The sequence below is a fragment of the Epinephelus lanceolatus genome, chromosome 6, assembly GCF_041903045.1.
Source record: "Epinephelus lanceolatus isolate andai-2023 chromosome 6, ASM4190304v1, whole genome shotgun sequence".
Taxonomy (NCBI): Eukaryota; Metazoa; Chordata; class Actinopteri; order Perciformes; family Serranidae; genus Epinephelus; species Epinephelus lanceolatus.
In genome coordinates, this window is record NC_135739.1 from 13481264 (window position 1) to 13498925 (window position 17662).

The following is a 17662-nucleotide window of genomic DNA, read 5'->3' on the forward strand; positions in this document are numbered from 1 at the left end:
CCAGGTTCGAACCAGAAATCCTCTTGCTGTAAGGCGACAATGCTAACCAATTTGTTTACAAACTCTCACCCAACTCGTGCAATATAATCAAAGTCTCATTAATCCAGTCGTATGTTCAGTACTTCCTACACACATTTGGGCTAAAACCTCACTATTTAAAACACTTCCACATACAAGTAGCTCACCTGGGCAAGCGTGTGCGATTGAACTCTGTGAGTGCATTCTACTGAGCAGTTCAAATGCACGTGAGACTGTTGATGTAGTTTTTAAATAGTGAGGTGACGTGTTTGGGAAGTACTGAGCATATGACTGGATTAATGAGGCTTTGATTATACGGTACGTGAGTAGTGTGGGAGTTTGTAAACAGAATTTTGTTTGTTTTTGGATTCTTCGTTCACTGTGGAGGCATAGCCTTATTCACAAATTCAACTTAATTACTCATGGGTTCAGTAACGGATGTACAAAATATCAATTTATGGTTGAAGCATCCCTTTAATATCTTGGTTGTTTTGTATATACCTAAAAGCCTCTGTGTGCTATAAATAAACTGGGTTGTACGATGTGTCGTCTGACCACATCTACAGGCAAAACTTAGTGGGGAAAGTGGGGAAAACCCTGCCATCACAGCCTCCTTCTGACTGCACCCCACTGCCACAGAATCTCTGCCCAAGAACTCTGTTTCACTTTCACATCACTGTAATCACAACACAAAGTCTGTGTAATGTTTGGTTGAGCTCATGTGTGAATATAGGGGTTCACTGTCCGAAAATTCGTAGTGAGCAAGTGGGCATATTGGTGATGTTTCTATCATGCAGCTCAAAACCAGAAGAAAATAAACATCCAAGGGTGAAGAAGACAGGTAATTTAAACAAAGACAGAAACGAAATGTTTAAATGGAGAGATGACTTCTGTCGGTGAGGGCAAAAGCCAAAATCCCCAGACAAATTCAAGGAACGGCAAGACACCGTTGTTTATGGCCAACTGGCTACGTGACAGCATTGTAATCCGTGTCTTGTTCTGCCTCCTGCACGCTCAGCCCATGCACCATCCCTTGCCTCAACCAAACTGAGTATTTCCAGTAGGTGAGAACGCATGCAACACAGATAATCTCATGTTGTGTGCTACACGTGTGACGTGCAAACTCTGGACAATGTACGGACCTAATCTCTGGACATTTTCCTGAGTTCATGTGAGAAAACGCCGAAAGAGAGAAGTTCAAATCTTGCCAGCATCCACACCTCCAGACAATCACTGCGTTAATTTGGTGTGATTGTCAGATCGTCTCAAACATTTCTGAAATTCTGCATCAGTGCAAGCAACACTGAAAACAACATTTTGACTGATGTTTCTAACTGTAATCTATATCAGAAAACACACCAAGTGGATTACAGGTTGGCTTGCATTTAAAGCCCGTAGTGAGTGTAGCTTCTGTTTAATTTTTTGTCAGTGGAGTATATGTTGTCAATAGTTTCTCAAAAACCAGTGAAAACTGTGCAGTGGTGTCCATGAGCCAAAGATGCGTAAATATACTAGAATATACCTGAGTTTGTTTTTTTGGTGAAAACATAAATTGTATGCAGGTTCTCCATAAGTCCTTGCTAGTCATTGGTTGGTACTGTACTGTACATTCAAGGGTTAATGTCCAAGTTTCCATATCACAGCACCTGTGATGGCCTCCACTAGAGCGCCTGTTCTCATGGTAATCTCTCAAGGTGTTTAAAGCAATAGTGAGTGATGCAGCCTTTGTCTGTGCTGATACACACAGGCGGCTGCTTCGCCCAGTACCAGACCCTTCGAGGGGGTCATGGCAGATCAAAGGTGCTGGTCACAGCCATTAGGCCCGGCAGCCCAGACCCGACATGAAAAGCTTGTGTTTTGAAAAGGAGGGCAGAAGGAAAAAAACAACAGGGCCCTCTTCGTTTAAAAAGCAAGCAAACTGTGAAATAATTGAAAAGGTATGTCAATCAAGAGCAGGAGCACAGCGGGAACTCCAAGATTCCCAGGCTCTGCTCTGGTCGAGCACTGAGCCATGGAGGGCTGCTCAAGGGGGCAACCCAAGAAATTAAAGACCTGGGAAAAGGAACAAAAAGAAGACAGGAGGAAAGGAGCAGAAAAATCTCTTTTTCTCACTCTCTCTTTGCTCAGTCTTTCACTCTTTTCTGCTTTAAATTTGCGATGAAAGGAACCATTTTGCCACACTTTGTAGAGCCCCATTCAAAACGCTTGGTCATTAATAAGATCTTGTCTAGCTCTTCACCTCTCAGGTGAGTAACAAAGACTTATTTGGGGGAGCAGCCATTGGAAGCGCCTGCCCCCACCACCGAAACCCCCATCTTATAACCAGCACCTTCACCCTGTACTCACTCCCTCCTCCTCCCCCATACCATGAGTCTGACAAAAGGGAACCCCGTGAGAGTGTCTCTCTCTTTCCTTTCTGCCTTTTTTTTTTCAAAGTCAGAAAAGGCTTGAATGATCTGACGTTGGGCTAACGTCCAAAAAATGGGGGACGGAAAGAAAAGAAAGAGTAAACAAAAAAAGACTGGGTAAAAGACTTTTTTCTATGCTTTTAAAAATCCCATAGAGAAGAAATAAATGGCAAGTCCACAGTTGACTAGACATGTATAGTGCAGGATTTGCTTGTAATGGCAGCTTGAGCTTATTGACAGTCCCAGCCAAAACATGTCAAAGGTTAAGAGATCTTGCCAATTGCAAGTGGGAAGCCAAAAGTACCTTTTTCTTGAGCTCAATAGGGCCATCAGTTGATACTTGCTCAGCAGAACATGGAGCGGGAGTGACCCTCAGTTTCCAATGCAACTCAGGAACAAAGAATTAATTTGTCTCAATTGTTACTCTCTCTCCTTTTCAATTGTGATTTTGTTAAAGATTTGAAACAGTTCTTGAATGAACATTATTCACAATTTTAAAAACTTTAATTTTCTCTAAACATAGTCAAACATTATACTAGAATAAGATCATTTTATATGAGCAAGCTAAATATTCCTGTCCCCTTGTGTAGATTACAATTCTTTGAATTTACACCAGGCCATATGTTACAAAAAAGGATTATTAAAGAGAGGATTACCCCCATAATGCACTTAAAATGTGAGATACAACCAAAATTTACGTTGGTTTGCAGGGGGCTACAAAAAATCCAGATAAATCATTTTAGCATTTCTAAAGAGCTGCCATCAATCAAATCGGTGGACTATATTTTTAAAACCCTTTTATAATAACGTAAGTTTCAGTCAAAAATATATACTTCTAGAAAACATCTATATCACAGCAAAGTCCAGAGGCTAAACTCAGCACACAGCCTTTCCCTCCAGTAAAGTGACCTTTGGATTTCAGCAGTTAGGAAAACCCTCTAATAGCTTGGAATACCTCGCTCTGATTTCTCAGGCTTCCAGCACAATGGAGTGACTTTTCAAAGGGGGGACTGTGAGTTATATGGATCTAACTGGTCTTTATAGATGTGTGGTCAAGCGTCCAGAGCCCGAGTGATTCCTCGAGACAATGTGAAATCCCCATTTCATGTCCTCAGATCTTTTGTGTCTGCTGGCTGCTACAGCAGCATGTATGAATGAAATGACATGTAGGGTACCTATGAGACTCGAAAAGAGACTGAACAATATTTAATGTGCTACAGTCTTGTTTTTGCTGAAAAGCTTTGCAAAATTATTGCTAACACAAACTTACCTATCAATACAGATATTAGCTAGTAGACTATTCTAAACTGCGATTTGTTCAAGACTTTTTTTTAAACACTTAAAACCTGACTTAACTATTCACGGCCAACTCTTTGCAATGTCTCAGATGTGACAAACATCCATCCAACACACCTACTGTGCCTGGAACTCAAACCAGCAAATAATGGCAATGACTGCTGGCACCACTTTCAGGCACCAGCGGTTTTCATTGGCCTGGACTAATCCCCCATAAATCCTTGCAGCACTCCAATCACCAGCCGGGCCTCAGCTAATTGCTTATGAGTCCCTTGCACGCTCCAGGTGCCACCGTAGCACACCCGGTGTTTGTAAACACAGCTCGTAAAGAGGAGGCTGCCATCAAAGTGTTAATGTTTCCTCGGAGGATCAGAGGCAGCGCAGGAATGATGGGGGTGCAGCTGGGCTGGTACCTGGATGGACTCAACTGAGGCATTCCCCTCCCTTCCCTGCAGCTGCGGCGAGCGGAGAGAGGGCTTCATTTACACGGTCCTGTCAGAGAAGAAAGACACTCAACAGGAGTTTGTGTTTGTTTACCTTCCTCGTCTTTTCTTTCCTCCTCTTTACTCTCTGTACTTCTTTGTGCATAAAGTAGATGACCTCACTTGGTAAGCACGACTGGGGATGTTCAGAGCTGAAAAAAAAAAAAGAAAAAAGTTTGAGATAGTTGTGTTTAGAGTGATGGGACCAGCAGATGTGTGTTTTTAAGTTGTGGAGCTCTTCAGATGTGCTCTTTGAAACCAGTGGTCTGATAATATTAGCAGCTAAGCTGTAGAGAGCGGTTAGTAGCACCTTTGTTTGCAGTCGCATTTTCAAGACTGTTATGAATACTCACATGCCCCAAATGGAAACTGTTTGTGTCGCTGTAATTATTGTTCCTGTCCATGCTGGCTGTAAAGAGTTTTTTTCCCCATCTCTTTGCATCAGATTACTTCAGAAGGGGATCTCTTAACTACATAGTAGTAATGAGAGGTACAAATACAGAAAACCAAAAGCACTTTCAATGCACATATGAGCATCTGAGTTCTGTATTAGACACTAGGGCTGCCCCCTAACAGTCGACCAAACATTAGTCGACCAGAAAGGTCATTAGTCGGCAAGATTTCATCAGTCACTTGGTCAAAGAGAAAAAAAAACAAAATTTAATTTGAAAGGACAGACACAGGAAGTGGCCATGCTCGGCAGTCAGACAGAAGTCACTTAACCTTAAACTCAAATCACTGTGTTGCCCCGCCCAAAATGTACAATTTAACAATTACATTAATGTCGTAAACATGCGGGCAACTAGTCGACTAATGGCCCTGAGTAACGACTATTGGTTGACTAGGAAAATTCTTAGTCGGGAGCAGCCCTGCTAGAGACCCAAGAACAACACCACCAGTTGTTTCAGTGTGAGCCTCAAAACATCTGTTTGCTATCAAGTGACAAAGACCTCCAGCAGCTGTAGTAATGAAGAGGGAGCAAAGGAGGAAGTCAGGTGTTACATTAGAGTAAAACAGTCAGCATAGGGAGACGGTTTGCATGGTTGAAATAGTCAACAAAACATCAGATTTACAACCGACAGTCAGTGTTGTTTTTTCTAAGCAAGGCCACAATCGTTCCCAAGCCTTAAGTTCGTCGCAATCGAGGTGTTTTCACTGAAGGGGGCCATTACTGTACCCTGGAAATCCAGAGTTCTCGCGAGAGCGCAATTTGAATTTGCTCAGCGAGTCACTCTGGCAATCAGTAATGATGCTCATTACCTATGCCCATGAAACCGAGCTGCATCAATCACATCGGTGTATCCAATATAGGCGGACCAGAGGCGAGCTAAACAGATGACGACAGCGCTGCGACGACGAAGTCCGGAATCAGTGAGTAAACATTGCAAGATGGCTACGGATGAACACCAGTTGTTTGAAACGGCTTTGGCCGCTACAATGAACGAGTTAGACTTGGCTTTTTCTCTAAAAGAGGAACAGAAGACGGTGCTCGAATCTTTCCTTTGCAAGAAGGACGTTTTTGCTGTTTTGCCGACCGGTTAAGGCAAGAGTCTAATCTACCAGTTAGCTCCGCTGGAAACTAAGCGTATACGTCATCCCGTGTATTGTTCTGATTGGTCGTAGTGTTATCCAATTGCGTGCAGTGATATTTACAAATGCATGCTTGGTGCCACCCCTCAAGTTGGGCCATTTTCATTATTCATGGCCAGACCCTAAATCTTTCTAGATTTGGGTCTGGATTTCCAGGCTACCATTACTGTGTATTTACCTAAAATCCAAGATTCAAATGTACACTGGGCAAGCTAGACTAGATATGGCAAACATATTGGTGGGGGAAAAGAGTTCGACACAACACCGGCAACTGCCAGCACAGAGCGGATTTGTCAGTACAGAGAGTAATAGTTCGCATTAGCATGGTGTCAGTTTTGACAGCAAATGATAGAGTGTTTAGTTTTTGGGTGTAAACTACACCTATGTGAACACACTGTAACACCTTAGCACAGTGGTTCCCAACTGGTCCCGCCACGTGTTCCAGATTTCTCCATAGTCATTAGTTCAAGGTCCACACAGAGAGAGTTATACTTGTGTTTGGCAACGTCATGAAGCTAGTTTTCTGTCTCTGTTGAGTAGCTGTCCATTATTCACTCTCTCTACAGCAGGAAATGGCACTTTAAAATGAAAGCTCTGTGCTGGAAATTTACTGTACCAATTGCCTTAGCAGATACTATTGTGTGTTTCACAGACAGTAACACTGTGTCAGCCACTGCCAGTTACAAGCTAACAAGCTAAAACACAACATCAACAAATGAAAGATGCTAACTCCACCAACGATTATGATCGACTGCTAACTGCTGATTTTGGTGCACAGCAGACTCCTAATGTTAGCCACTAGCTAATGTTAGCCATCTTGATGCACACTGCTCTTCCACCAGTCAACCTAGCACTAGCCTCACATAGTCAGACTTATCTCCACACTTTGTTTTAGCACTGGAGAAAGCAGAAAGTGAATGGAACAGCGTAGGCAGAGGCCAGATCCAGAACTTCTCAAACAGGGATAATTTTCTTTTTTCTTTGTATATGGTAAAACCATCTCAAACAAAATGTTAATTAATCAATTAGTATTTCTACACACGTTGAAACATGTCTGGAAGGGAACAGTTTAACCAGGTGTTTACTATTGTGGCCATGAAGCCGAAGCATCCATAAGCTTAGCAAAGTAGTAATTTAAGCCTAAACCACAATGTTTCTATAACCTTACCCAAGTACTCATTTTAAAACAAACCATGAACTTTCCCTAAAGTTAACCAAGTCATTGTTGTGCTTAAACCTAACCAAACGTAAACTATGAAACAGAGAACAGATGCTTCTGGCAGGTACACTCAAATGATGTCATCTCGCCAATAAGGGTAATAAAATCAGGATGGACAAACAACTTATTTTGCCATTTAATTCAGAGGACTTGTGTATTAAGACAGACTTGGAAAAAATGTGAACGTACCCTTTAAAGTTCTAAAACAAATACATAACTCATTATTTCATGCAACAACATATTAAGTCAAGCCTTTGTGCCAAGTTCAGCTTTACTCTTCTTTCCAAACAAAATCTGAATTTGCACAAATAAATAAGTAGAAAGGGGGGTAGCACCTGCAAAACCCCTGATGTGAGCGTTTATTTTTCATTGCTGGATGGGTTAGACCAGTGAGACTGCTCAGTCACTGCCCTGCACAAGACTTGCGGTTGTACCAAAGCAGCTGGGGGTTGGTCAGTTGGGTGGCCAGTGGCCCACTGCTGCTTTTATGACTTGCGTTTCCTACCAGCTTTGGATCACCCTGTCCGTCAGCACCTTGATCTGGTGCTATGTTTACAGCATCTATCCAAAGCCAACAATCCCCTTTTCACAAATATACTGCAGTGCCTAGCCCTTGAGCAGCAACATGTTTTCTCTGCACAGACTTGGTTTTCAGGGGTGTTAAAAGATGATTCCGTGCTCTGATCAGATAGCAGGGCCACATCAGGGCGCTTTTGAAGGTGTAAGTGGGTGAATAAAGCCAGAAAAATATCATCCAGAAGAGAGCTTCATCTCTAGCAATTAGCTGCTATTCAGAACCCTGCGGTAAGCCCTCAGGTCATCTCCCAAACATCTCCTCGTCGTAGCCATGACAATGGGTGTGTGCCTTTATTTTTGTGTGCAGACAAAAACCAGATCAAGAGTGAACCACATGGGACTTGTTTGCAATCAGTGCCCAGAGGAAACAATTAGCCCACAAGCTTGCCAGCTTTTTCATGGGGTGAAGTGAGTTGGAGTGGCTGCTTAAGTGGCCCGCAGACACTGGTTTTGTGTCCCTCAGTAAACAACACTGGGCATCATAAGGATGGAGTGTCACATCTGGAGTCAGGAGGTTTGAATGGAAGCATACTCAGACAGCATGTATGTGTGTGCTACAGAAGTGTGTATGACAAATTTTATGTAGTTCAGGATGTGGTCCATAGGTGTGCATTGGTAAAGTTGCTCAATTAAGCTTCTATGAGAAAATAATGTTAATTTTCTGCCTTTTCTGATATGATCAAACCTTAAAATGATGTTAGAAATGCTAAGCTTGACTTGTCTTCACACAAAGGGAGCTCTCTCGGGCCATTGTGCATGTCCTGTGTATGTGTGTCTCTTTTTCTCTCCTCTTGGACTCCCTCTCCCCGGAGCATATGGCTGTCTGGTATCCTAATCGCTAATGATAGAGTGGCTTTTTGATGGGGAAACTCCCAAAGCTAGATGTTTCTAACCCAGACTCTTGTTCCCTCTTTTATTTTCCAGGCCTGATGGAAATCCGATCTGTCAGTGTGGGAGTTGTTGCCATCAAATCTGTCAGCACCGGGCTGTACTTAGCTATGTCCAAGAAAGGCACGCTCTTTGGATCGGTGCGTATACAACCTGGCAACATTGTTTCTGGAGGTCAAGATGGGAGGGCTGTGAAAGGGGAGGAGGGTGGCGAGGGTAGGGGAGGTATATGTGTATAGGGGTCCCAAATGAGTGCCTACCCAAACATGTTTGATTCTGCTGAAGAGAAGGGAATCTTCTGCCGGGAAGTCCAGAGAAAGTTCAGAGTGTTACAATCAATCATGGCTGTACACCTGGGCCCACGGCTGATGATACCTGCAGCTTGAGTTGGCTTGTTCCACTGTCAAAATAAATAGCAGAGAAGAGACACCCAACCAGCAGTGACAAAGAGCCAGCTGGGCTCCTTTAAAGGTCTTCGCGTGCCATCTGCCAATTGTTGTTTCCCACAGCAAGCTTTCAAAAGTAATCACCTCTCTTTGTTAAAATCAGCCACACATCAGACCTGAGGTGTGTGGTGTCTAGCTCATGTATTCACATCTTGGAAACGGAGAAATCAGGGACAAGCAATCAGTCAGCAGCAGTGATAAGAGAAGTGCCTTTACCGTAGTAAATAAGACATAAACAGATCTGAAGACCCAGGTCTGAAACCCCACATAATGAGAAAAAAGGCAGGTGAATCATGGCAGTCTCATACTATCCTGATGCTATCACAGACAGGGCCTCATTATGGCAGATAAGGATCTGGAAAAGGGAATGCAGCAGAATCTCTTGTCACTACAATATCTTTCAAGACTCTGTGACTGCCTGATAAGAGGTGGTAACCACCCATGGAAAAAGTGGCTGTTGGGTTACCTTCACAGATCAGTATACCTGTAAAAAAGGCCCGTTACTTAAAAGAAGACTTGGATCAGAAAGGAGAAACAATGATTTTCACATCAATTGTTGATTAAAAAGGTATTTTTCATTAATAACTTTATTTTGAGAATACTATGGGTTTTGTTCACTCAAATTATTCTCAATATTTTATCAATTTTCGCTAGTAGTGTGTAACATTTAGGGGGATTTAGTGGCATCTAGCAGTGAGGATTGCAGACTGCAATGAGCTGAAACTTCTCCTGGTTAGAATTCCTTCAGTGTTCATAGTTCTGAGAGTTTTTCCTGGGAGCCAATTTATTCGCAAAGGTCTCCTCCTCCTCTCAAAAACAAACAGGCCAGAATAAAACCAGTAAAACACTGAAGAAAACAGTTTCAGGTTAAAAATCAGTATTTCTCCAAAGCTGTTTGTCATGTCTGAGTCTGGCTCCTGTTAACCTCTGTTAACTTCATGTTTGCTCTATCTCCAGCCAGTGTTTGGTTTGTCCATTCTGGGCTACTGTAGAAACATGGTGGTGCAAATGACAATCTCCATAAACGAGGACCTGCTCCCTTTGCAGATATAAATGACTCATTCTAAGGTTACAAAAATACAATTCTTATTTTCAGGTGATTATACATTAAAGAAATGTACTTGTCATATCATATTCCACTTCTGCCAATATATCCCCCTGACTCATACACACTGGACCTTAAAGAGCATTGTTCACCCTAAATGTTCTCAATATTTTAGGTTTAATTTGTGGTATTCTGATCTCTTTTGAGGTTTTGAATTTGTGTCTGCTGCTGAAACCGTTAAAGAATGTAATTCAAAAATAGCAACATTTTATTCCAGTAACAATGTCCTGGTTACTCAGGATATATCACAGACCTCATTGTGATCAGTTTCAGTCAGTGATCAGTTTTCAGAGGTCAGTCCCAATGAAAACTTAACTGTGGATTATTGCGAGTAACCAGAACATTGTTTCTGGAAAGACATGCTGCTTTTGGGTTTAAATTCTTCAATGCTTTGAGCAGCACAAACAAAATTCCACCGACGCAAACTGTATGGGTTGATGGGAAAAAAGTTTCAGAGGTGGACATCTCGAAACCTCAAAACTGTTTGTTTGGCTAGACACAAAATTATGTTGGTTTTTTTTTCAGTTTGGGTGAACCAGCCCTTTGATTCTGCTTCTACTGTAGCATTAAAAAGACAAACCAGCTTAATACTTGATGCAGAACTCTATCAGCTACAAACACCAGGCAGGTCTTTTACTGCAACAACAGATATTAACCTTTGTGCACTTGGAAGCTGGCCTAGCATAGCACAGCAGGAATAGCAGTCAGCTGTTTGCTATTCACTCATCTGTTATAACCTCTTTAACGTCTCTGTCTTCCTCCCTGTGATCGCAGGTGAAGTACAACCCGAGCTGCAAGTTCAAGGAGCGCATTGAGGAGAACGGCTACAACACGTACGCCTCCCTCCGTTGGAAGCACGGTGGCAGGCAGATGTTTGTTTCGCTGAATGGGCGGGGAAAGCCACGGCGAGGCCACAAGGCTCGTCGAAGACACCCGTCTACTCATTTCCTGCCCATGCTGCCCTCCTAGCTGCCCAAGCCTGAACTCTGACCGGCGACTGGCCGGCTCACCTGCCTCCTCGCACTAGTGTTGATCTAGCCATGACAGCAATCTTTATTTTTATTACTCCATCCTCCTGTCACATAAATGTACATTTGTTGAGGGTTGTAACATTTGTAGAGTTAGTATAATATGTACTTTTAAGTTATTTTCTCCATTTTCTAATGATGTTCAATAATACAGTAAATATACAGTAGAATTATACTCCAGGCATCTGTCTGGCCACAGTATCTGTCTGTGTGTCTGAACTGCATGTAAAGCAATGTTTGGGTGAATTTAAGAGGCTATAAGAGGGCTGAAAAGGGACAGCAAGGCTAAGAAACAACAAAATACGGCTCACTGGTTTGTTATTTAGCCTTTTTTTTTTTTTGATGCTCAGCTAAATATGAACGAAAGCATCAGGTACAGCAAAAATTATATTTTCAAGTTTCACTATTAAAACAAAAATAAGCAACTTTGAAATAACTACAAGCCAGGGCCACAGCTCCGACTGAGGATGCTGATGTTCTCTGTATTTCTGGTTGACTTTTAGGTGGTTGGGGTCCCCAGTATTTCACTGAATTTACATATAGACCAAATCACCATGTTTGTTTGTAATGACTTCCGGGTAGGAAAACACACCCACATCACATACATAAAATGAAACTGTGCTGAGCAAGCGCTGCCTCAATTGGTTAGTTTTTAGTTACCTAAAAAAAGGTCCACCTAAAGTAATCAATTTTAGTTTAAGTGTACATTATATTTAGAATATTTTCACTGCTTTACCTTGCTGTCAGACAGCCTATTCTGGGAACTGAAGCTGTAAAGTCACTAGACTCCACTGACAAAAACAGTAATTTTACCTTGCAAAACACTGGAGTTGCCACTCTCCACTGCCTCGATCAATTAGTGTGTAAGGTTAAAGCGGTGAAAATATTCCAAACATAGTATTTACTTACACTGATTTAAAAAAAAAAAAAGCAACACAAAACATAAAACAAGCACAGCAGAAATGTCAGATAGGTTGGACCACCATGTTAAACAATATATATTTAAACCTTATAGATAGGGTTAAAAAAAAGACAACATGAATAAACAAGTTTGTGGATTTTATACATCTCCACTATTTAATAAATCAATTACCAGTTGCCTGCTCGGAAGTGATTGTTTTTGTTCACGCAAAATCATGGTGAAAAAAAATCGTTTTTTAGACATTTCATACATGAAATGTGATAGTGAAAAGTTTCACATGCTATTTTTTTGTAAGGCTAAATATGACTAGACCAGGTGTCGGCAACCTTTACTATCACAGGAGCCATTTTTGACAAAAATATTTAAAAAACAAAAAACAAACCTCTGTGTGGAGGCGCAAAACATATTTGACACTTTTAATGAAGGTAAAACAGCCTATTAAGTCCAAATTAGCCTATACTAATAGAACTAAATGAGCATTCTTTCATGTTTTACCATAATGTGGCCGCTCTGCAGGGCTCTATCTATAATTACTTGGTACTTTAACTTTGCAGAGCTGGCAGTGAAAGCAAACAAATCTGTCCATGCACTACTAAAGTCTCTACTTTATTCCGAGACTTTTACTTTTTTTGGATTTGGCATCCATAGCTAACCAGCTAGGAAGTCTCAAGACTAGCTACTGCTATTGAGGTTCGGCAAAGTTTCAACTGGACTACATACATTTTAGTTGTCTTTATTTGGTATATAGGCTTCATATTTTTTACTATTGGAAAATGTAAGAATTTCTTTGAGCCTACAACACTGGCATATAAAATCAAAATGTCGAAAAAATAACTATTATTCATTTCCATTTTTTTGTCAAAGCCACAGGGCGCCACTGGAGAGGGGCTAAAGAGCCACATGTGGCTCCAGAGCAGGTTGCCTACCCCTGGACTAGACCAACAGTAGGCCTAAACAAAACAACTCAACAACAGATTTTATATAATGTGGAGTAAAGTGGTGAGGGTTCATATCATTCAAAAACAACATGACAAATAACTAATAAAAGGGGGGATTTGGACCTGTGACCCGAGTATTTCTAAAATCCTGGCTATGGCCCTGCTGCAAATCCAAAACCCTGACTGTTGCTTGGGATATACCGTACTGACACTACTGGATAAGAAGAGACACTGATCTGCACCTGAACTGCACAGAGGAGATAAAATCTCTGCTGACTCAAACACATTGATAAATGTACTGTTCTGTCTGTATATGTCTACGTATGATAAGAACACAACAGAAACTAAGCTAACTACTGGGATAATATGCTGGATGACCTTTTACATGTTTGTGCATGCTTCTGTCGGACTGCTTCTCTCATTCAACCCACAGCTAATAGATTAGGAATCAGTATCAGAAAAAAATGCATTGTGTCTCTAGTCTCTGATTCTTGGTCCTTAATTCAGTCGTGAAATAATAATATACATTTTGAGTCATTTAATGCATTATAGCAGCCATAGGTAACGCAGATGTCACATAGTGACAACTTCATTAATTTTGTACACAGTAGTAAATGGTTATTACATACTGCCTCTCTGTTAAGTCTAGCTAACATTTTCTCAAAAAGGCTGTTGCTAATAGAACATTTAATATATTTAAAACATTTTGTACTCTTTAACTGTTTGAAGTTGATGTTTATTGTTATTGTCAACTTCTTGTGTTGGATTGTAGTCATACTGTTAAAAAAAGAAGAAGGGAAAAAAGTAATCGTATTCAAGTCCATATTCAGCTCATTTTGTATGGTATTACTACTGGATATCGGTACAATTGTGATCCACTTATCATAAACAGCTGTCAGCTATATAGGCCAGTAATAGTAGGTTGTATATAAGGCCAACGTCTCAGAACAAAGTCTTTAGATTGATTTCAGCAAAGTGAAATCATTCGAGTGCCTTGGTCCATGCTGAGTTTGGTAAACTTCAATAAAAAATGTGGATGAATCATGAGTCATGGCTCACTCCCTTACGCTAGCAAGCCTTTTTAGAATCTAGTCTGAAAAAGTATGAAGTGCAAAGACAGCATTTTAATCTTGTCTCGTGCGTGGCACTGATTGTTAAGTGTTGCTAACATCTCCATCAGAGCTCTCCAACATAATCCCCCTCCTCATCATAATCATGACAAAACTCACAGCAGGAGAGGCGTTGATGTGGAGGATCTCCCCGTGTCTGATGAAAGGTCTGCGGTTATGAACTATGCACCCAAGCATCAAGGTCATTTACACACAGACGAGCCCTCCAGTGGCACAGGAGGCCACTCGGTCCTTTCAGTGAACAGAAAGGAGAGTCTGGGATGAATAGTGGCTGTTTGGGGTGAATAAAGGCCAACCTTTCAGCCTGTCATAATGTGAGATTACTGTGACGGGGTACATGTCTGGTCAGAATGGCGTGAAGTCACACTGTAGTGCCGCTCCAAAAGGTCTGGGTGCAGCACACAAATATCAGTATGGGGGGTCTGCCAGTACTGTTGCCATGCAAATGTCTTTGTTCTCAGCTGTGAGGGATTGTTAAATTTTAAACTATTTGTAATTGTTCTGTTTGTTGCTGTTATTTTTAAACTGTAAAACACAGACATGTCATCTAAAAGAGAGGTTTGGCTTTTTTGGCCTCTTGCTTTTTTGGCTAAAAGTTAAGTGAGAAAGACGATAGCACTTTCATGTCTATACGCTAAATATGAAGCTTTCATTAGCAGCCAGCTAACTTAGCTTAGCAGAAAGACTGGAATTGGGGTGTCTAAAGGTAACAAAATCAGCATAGCAACACCAAAGCTCACCAAAGAAAACACATATTGTTTGTTTTACCTGTACAAATGCCAGAGTATAGAAATGGCCAGTTGCAGAAACTCCAAGAAGTCACTGGGCCCAACCAAGAAATAGTGGTGCCATGCCGTTGTTCCAACTGCCCAAATTTCCAAAGCCCCATTAGTCCATAAAATGTACAATTGGAGCAAAAGCCCATTTCTCCTACAACCTGTTATCCCAAAGACAAACACCCATTGCTCCGAAGTCCTGTTTTTCTGAAAGTTACACACTCCTTACAGTTAGTTTTAGTTTTCCAGCAGCATCTCAGCCACTGATCCTGGGTGTATTTAATGACCCTTCGCAGCTTTTTTCTGTAGCATATGAGCCACCAATCCATGGTGTTTTTACAGACTTTTCACCGTGTTTCTTGGCGGGATTTGAGCAATCACTCTGTGTTTTTACCAACCCTTCGCTGCGTTTCCCTGCTGCATTTGAGCCTCCAATCTCTGCATTTTTACCGAACCTTCACTCCGTTTCCCAGTGGTGTTTGAGCCACTGAACCCAAGTGTTTTTCGCTGACCTGTCCCTGCTTTTTCAGCATTTTTGTGCCACCAAATGTGGGTGCTTCAAGCTAAAACATGATCTTTTTCTATCCATTACCAAGAGGTTTTTGTGCCTTTACCTAAACACACATTCACTACAGCATTGTTGAGAAACTTACAGTTTCAACGTATCTGCTTTAAAATAATGTACAAATGTAACGAATGATCTACCGAAATGTAGCTATAAGGTGAACATTTTTTCTGGTGACTTGGTTGGAAAAACAGGATTTGGGAGCAATGGGCGTTTCTTTTTTGGATAATGGGCTGTCAGAGAAATGGGTTTTTGGTCCAATGGGACATTTTTTGGACTATCAAGGCTTTGAACTTTTGGGCCATCGGAACAATGAGCAGTCCCCAGAATAGCTCCCTGTTAAACAGCATTCTTGTTTTTACATTTTGGTTTTCGAGACCAGTTTTTCCTAGCAGTTTCCCTGTGTTCCAAGTTGTTCTGCTCAGTCAAGTTTCATCAGAGAGAATACGTATAATAAATATTTCAGTCTTTTTAAGAAAATACTCCTGTGTGTAACTGTGCCAAATACAGTGCATTTAAGTTTTACAGGTGTCTCTGAACATATGATCATTATCCAACCCTCAGCTGGCAAAGACACACTAAAACATGCACGCCACAAAGTAATCCCATTTTCTGCCTGTTCTCTCGATTGACTCGCCTCTTTGTCAGTGTGTCCTCCATGTTTTCTCCTCTACCTCTCCTCTCTCCTTTTTTAACCGTCCAAGAATCTCTCCTTTCTTCTTGGCCTGAGGGTGCGACTGCCTGTTGGTGCCAGTTCCAGGGACACCAAATGGGAGCTGTAATTATCATTGCTCCACCACTGTCCTGTCAGTGTGCTCGCCAGCAAAACAAGAGGGATCCTTTGGAAGTCCTGATCAAAAGCTTTGGCCTTTGATCACGAAGCAAAAGGAAAAACCTAAACACTGTGTAAAATCAACGAGGAATGTCCAAAAGAGAACCCAGGAGAATGGAAATGACAGCCATCCAGAAGACATCCTCTGCTCCTCCTCTGCCATGATGTGTTGATGTCAGGAGCACAGGTGTTTGGGCTGTGTTTGATCTGATCGGTGTAAGCAGAGGACTGAGAGAGTGAGTCATGCAATGATGTTGTTGCTGAAGTGTCTGTCAGACAGCACCTGGTAAGCTGCACAGCGCGTCATGTCTTCTGCAGAGGCCTTTTCAAAATCTTAAGTTGCTTGAATTGTCATTTAAAACACCATAAAGCACAACACATCTTTACAACTGCACATGCATGAAAACATTACTTGGATGAAGGTATTCTGCATGACCCAATAAAAATAGTGTTTATAGAGAAGGTTACTTTGACTGCTTCGAAATTAATTTGCAGCTGAGTGACAGAAAAAAGTAATAATAGAAGCCCATTTTGAGGGCCTTAGCCAAAATCTACAGGGGCACAAGTCATGCTGCTTCAGCGACAACAAACCACAGCCTCTGGAACCTTTGAAACCCTGTGTGGTCATTTTCTCTCACAGTGACTGAAAAGAACTGTGGTGGGTGGGAAAGAAAAAAAGAGCCCCTCGCCACTCATAATACCAATCTTATGTATGTAGACGAAAATGGGAGGGATGGGAGGGGTTGGGGGGTGGCAGACGGACTAAGGCACAATTTTAAAGCGCTTATTGAATTGCCATTACAGCTTCTGAGACTAATTGTGGCTGTTGTGTGTCTCTCGGTGGCCTAGGGGGCTCTGGAGTGGCCCTGTATGCTCTTACTCAGTGGGGTTTTCAAACCGAGTGGCCCTGAAAGAGAACAGGACCACCGTAGATCAATGGCAAACCTTTCACTCTTTCACAGGCCCTCGCTAATCCTTCTCATTTGTCTGCCATTTGTTGAGGCACATTCACAGTTCCCTGAATTTAGGATTAGGCCTTGTTTTGTTACAAAAACAGCCCAAGTTATAATGCTGAATAGATGGACTAAAGGGTGGACGACGGATGAGTGTGTATGTGAGTTTGTGAGCATGTGTGCATGTGTGTGTATGATTATCAGGTATACACTATGTTTATGACCAAATTCATGAGAATACAGAAGCGATTCAAGGTTTTGTCTTTAATTCAATTTCAGTGATACGTGGTGCAAAAATGATAGTTCGTAATTTTCCTTTACAGAGGGTTTGCTGTAGCTTTAATGTGCCTGAACACTGCATTGAGTGATTTGAAACAATACCATGTTTTACAGTACAAAGTAGGACAATTTTATCTTTATCTGGGACTATCTGAATCTGACATTTTAAACTTTCTAAACACAAGTGGGAGCATCGTTATCTTGTATTATA

General features: G+C 41.6%; 1 protein-coding gene across 1 annotated transcript in view; it reads left to right on the forward strand.

Annotated features, from left to right (window-relative positions):
- Window positions 1–13957, forward strand: part of fgf22 (fibroblast growth factor 22) — a 37740-nt gene extending 23783 nt beyond the window's left edge. The window contains exons 2-3 of the mRNA XM_033620818.2: window positions 8514–8617; window positions 10803–13957. Coding sequence (XP_033476709.2) covers window positions 8514–8617; window positions 10803–10997 — 299 coding nt within the window. The 3' untranslated portion in view covers window positions 10998–13957. The remainder of the gene's footprint in view (window positions 1–8513; window positions 8618–10802) is intronic.
- The last annotated feature ends 3705 nt before the right edge of the window (window positions 13958–17662 follow it).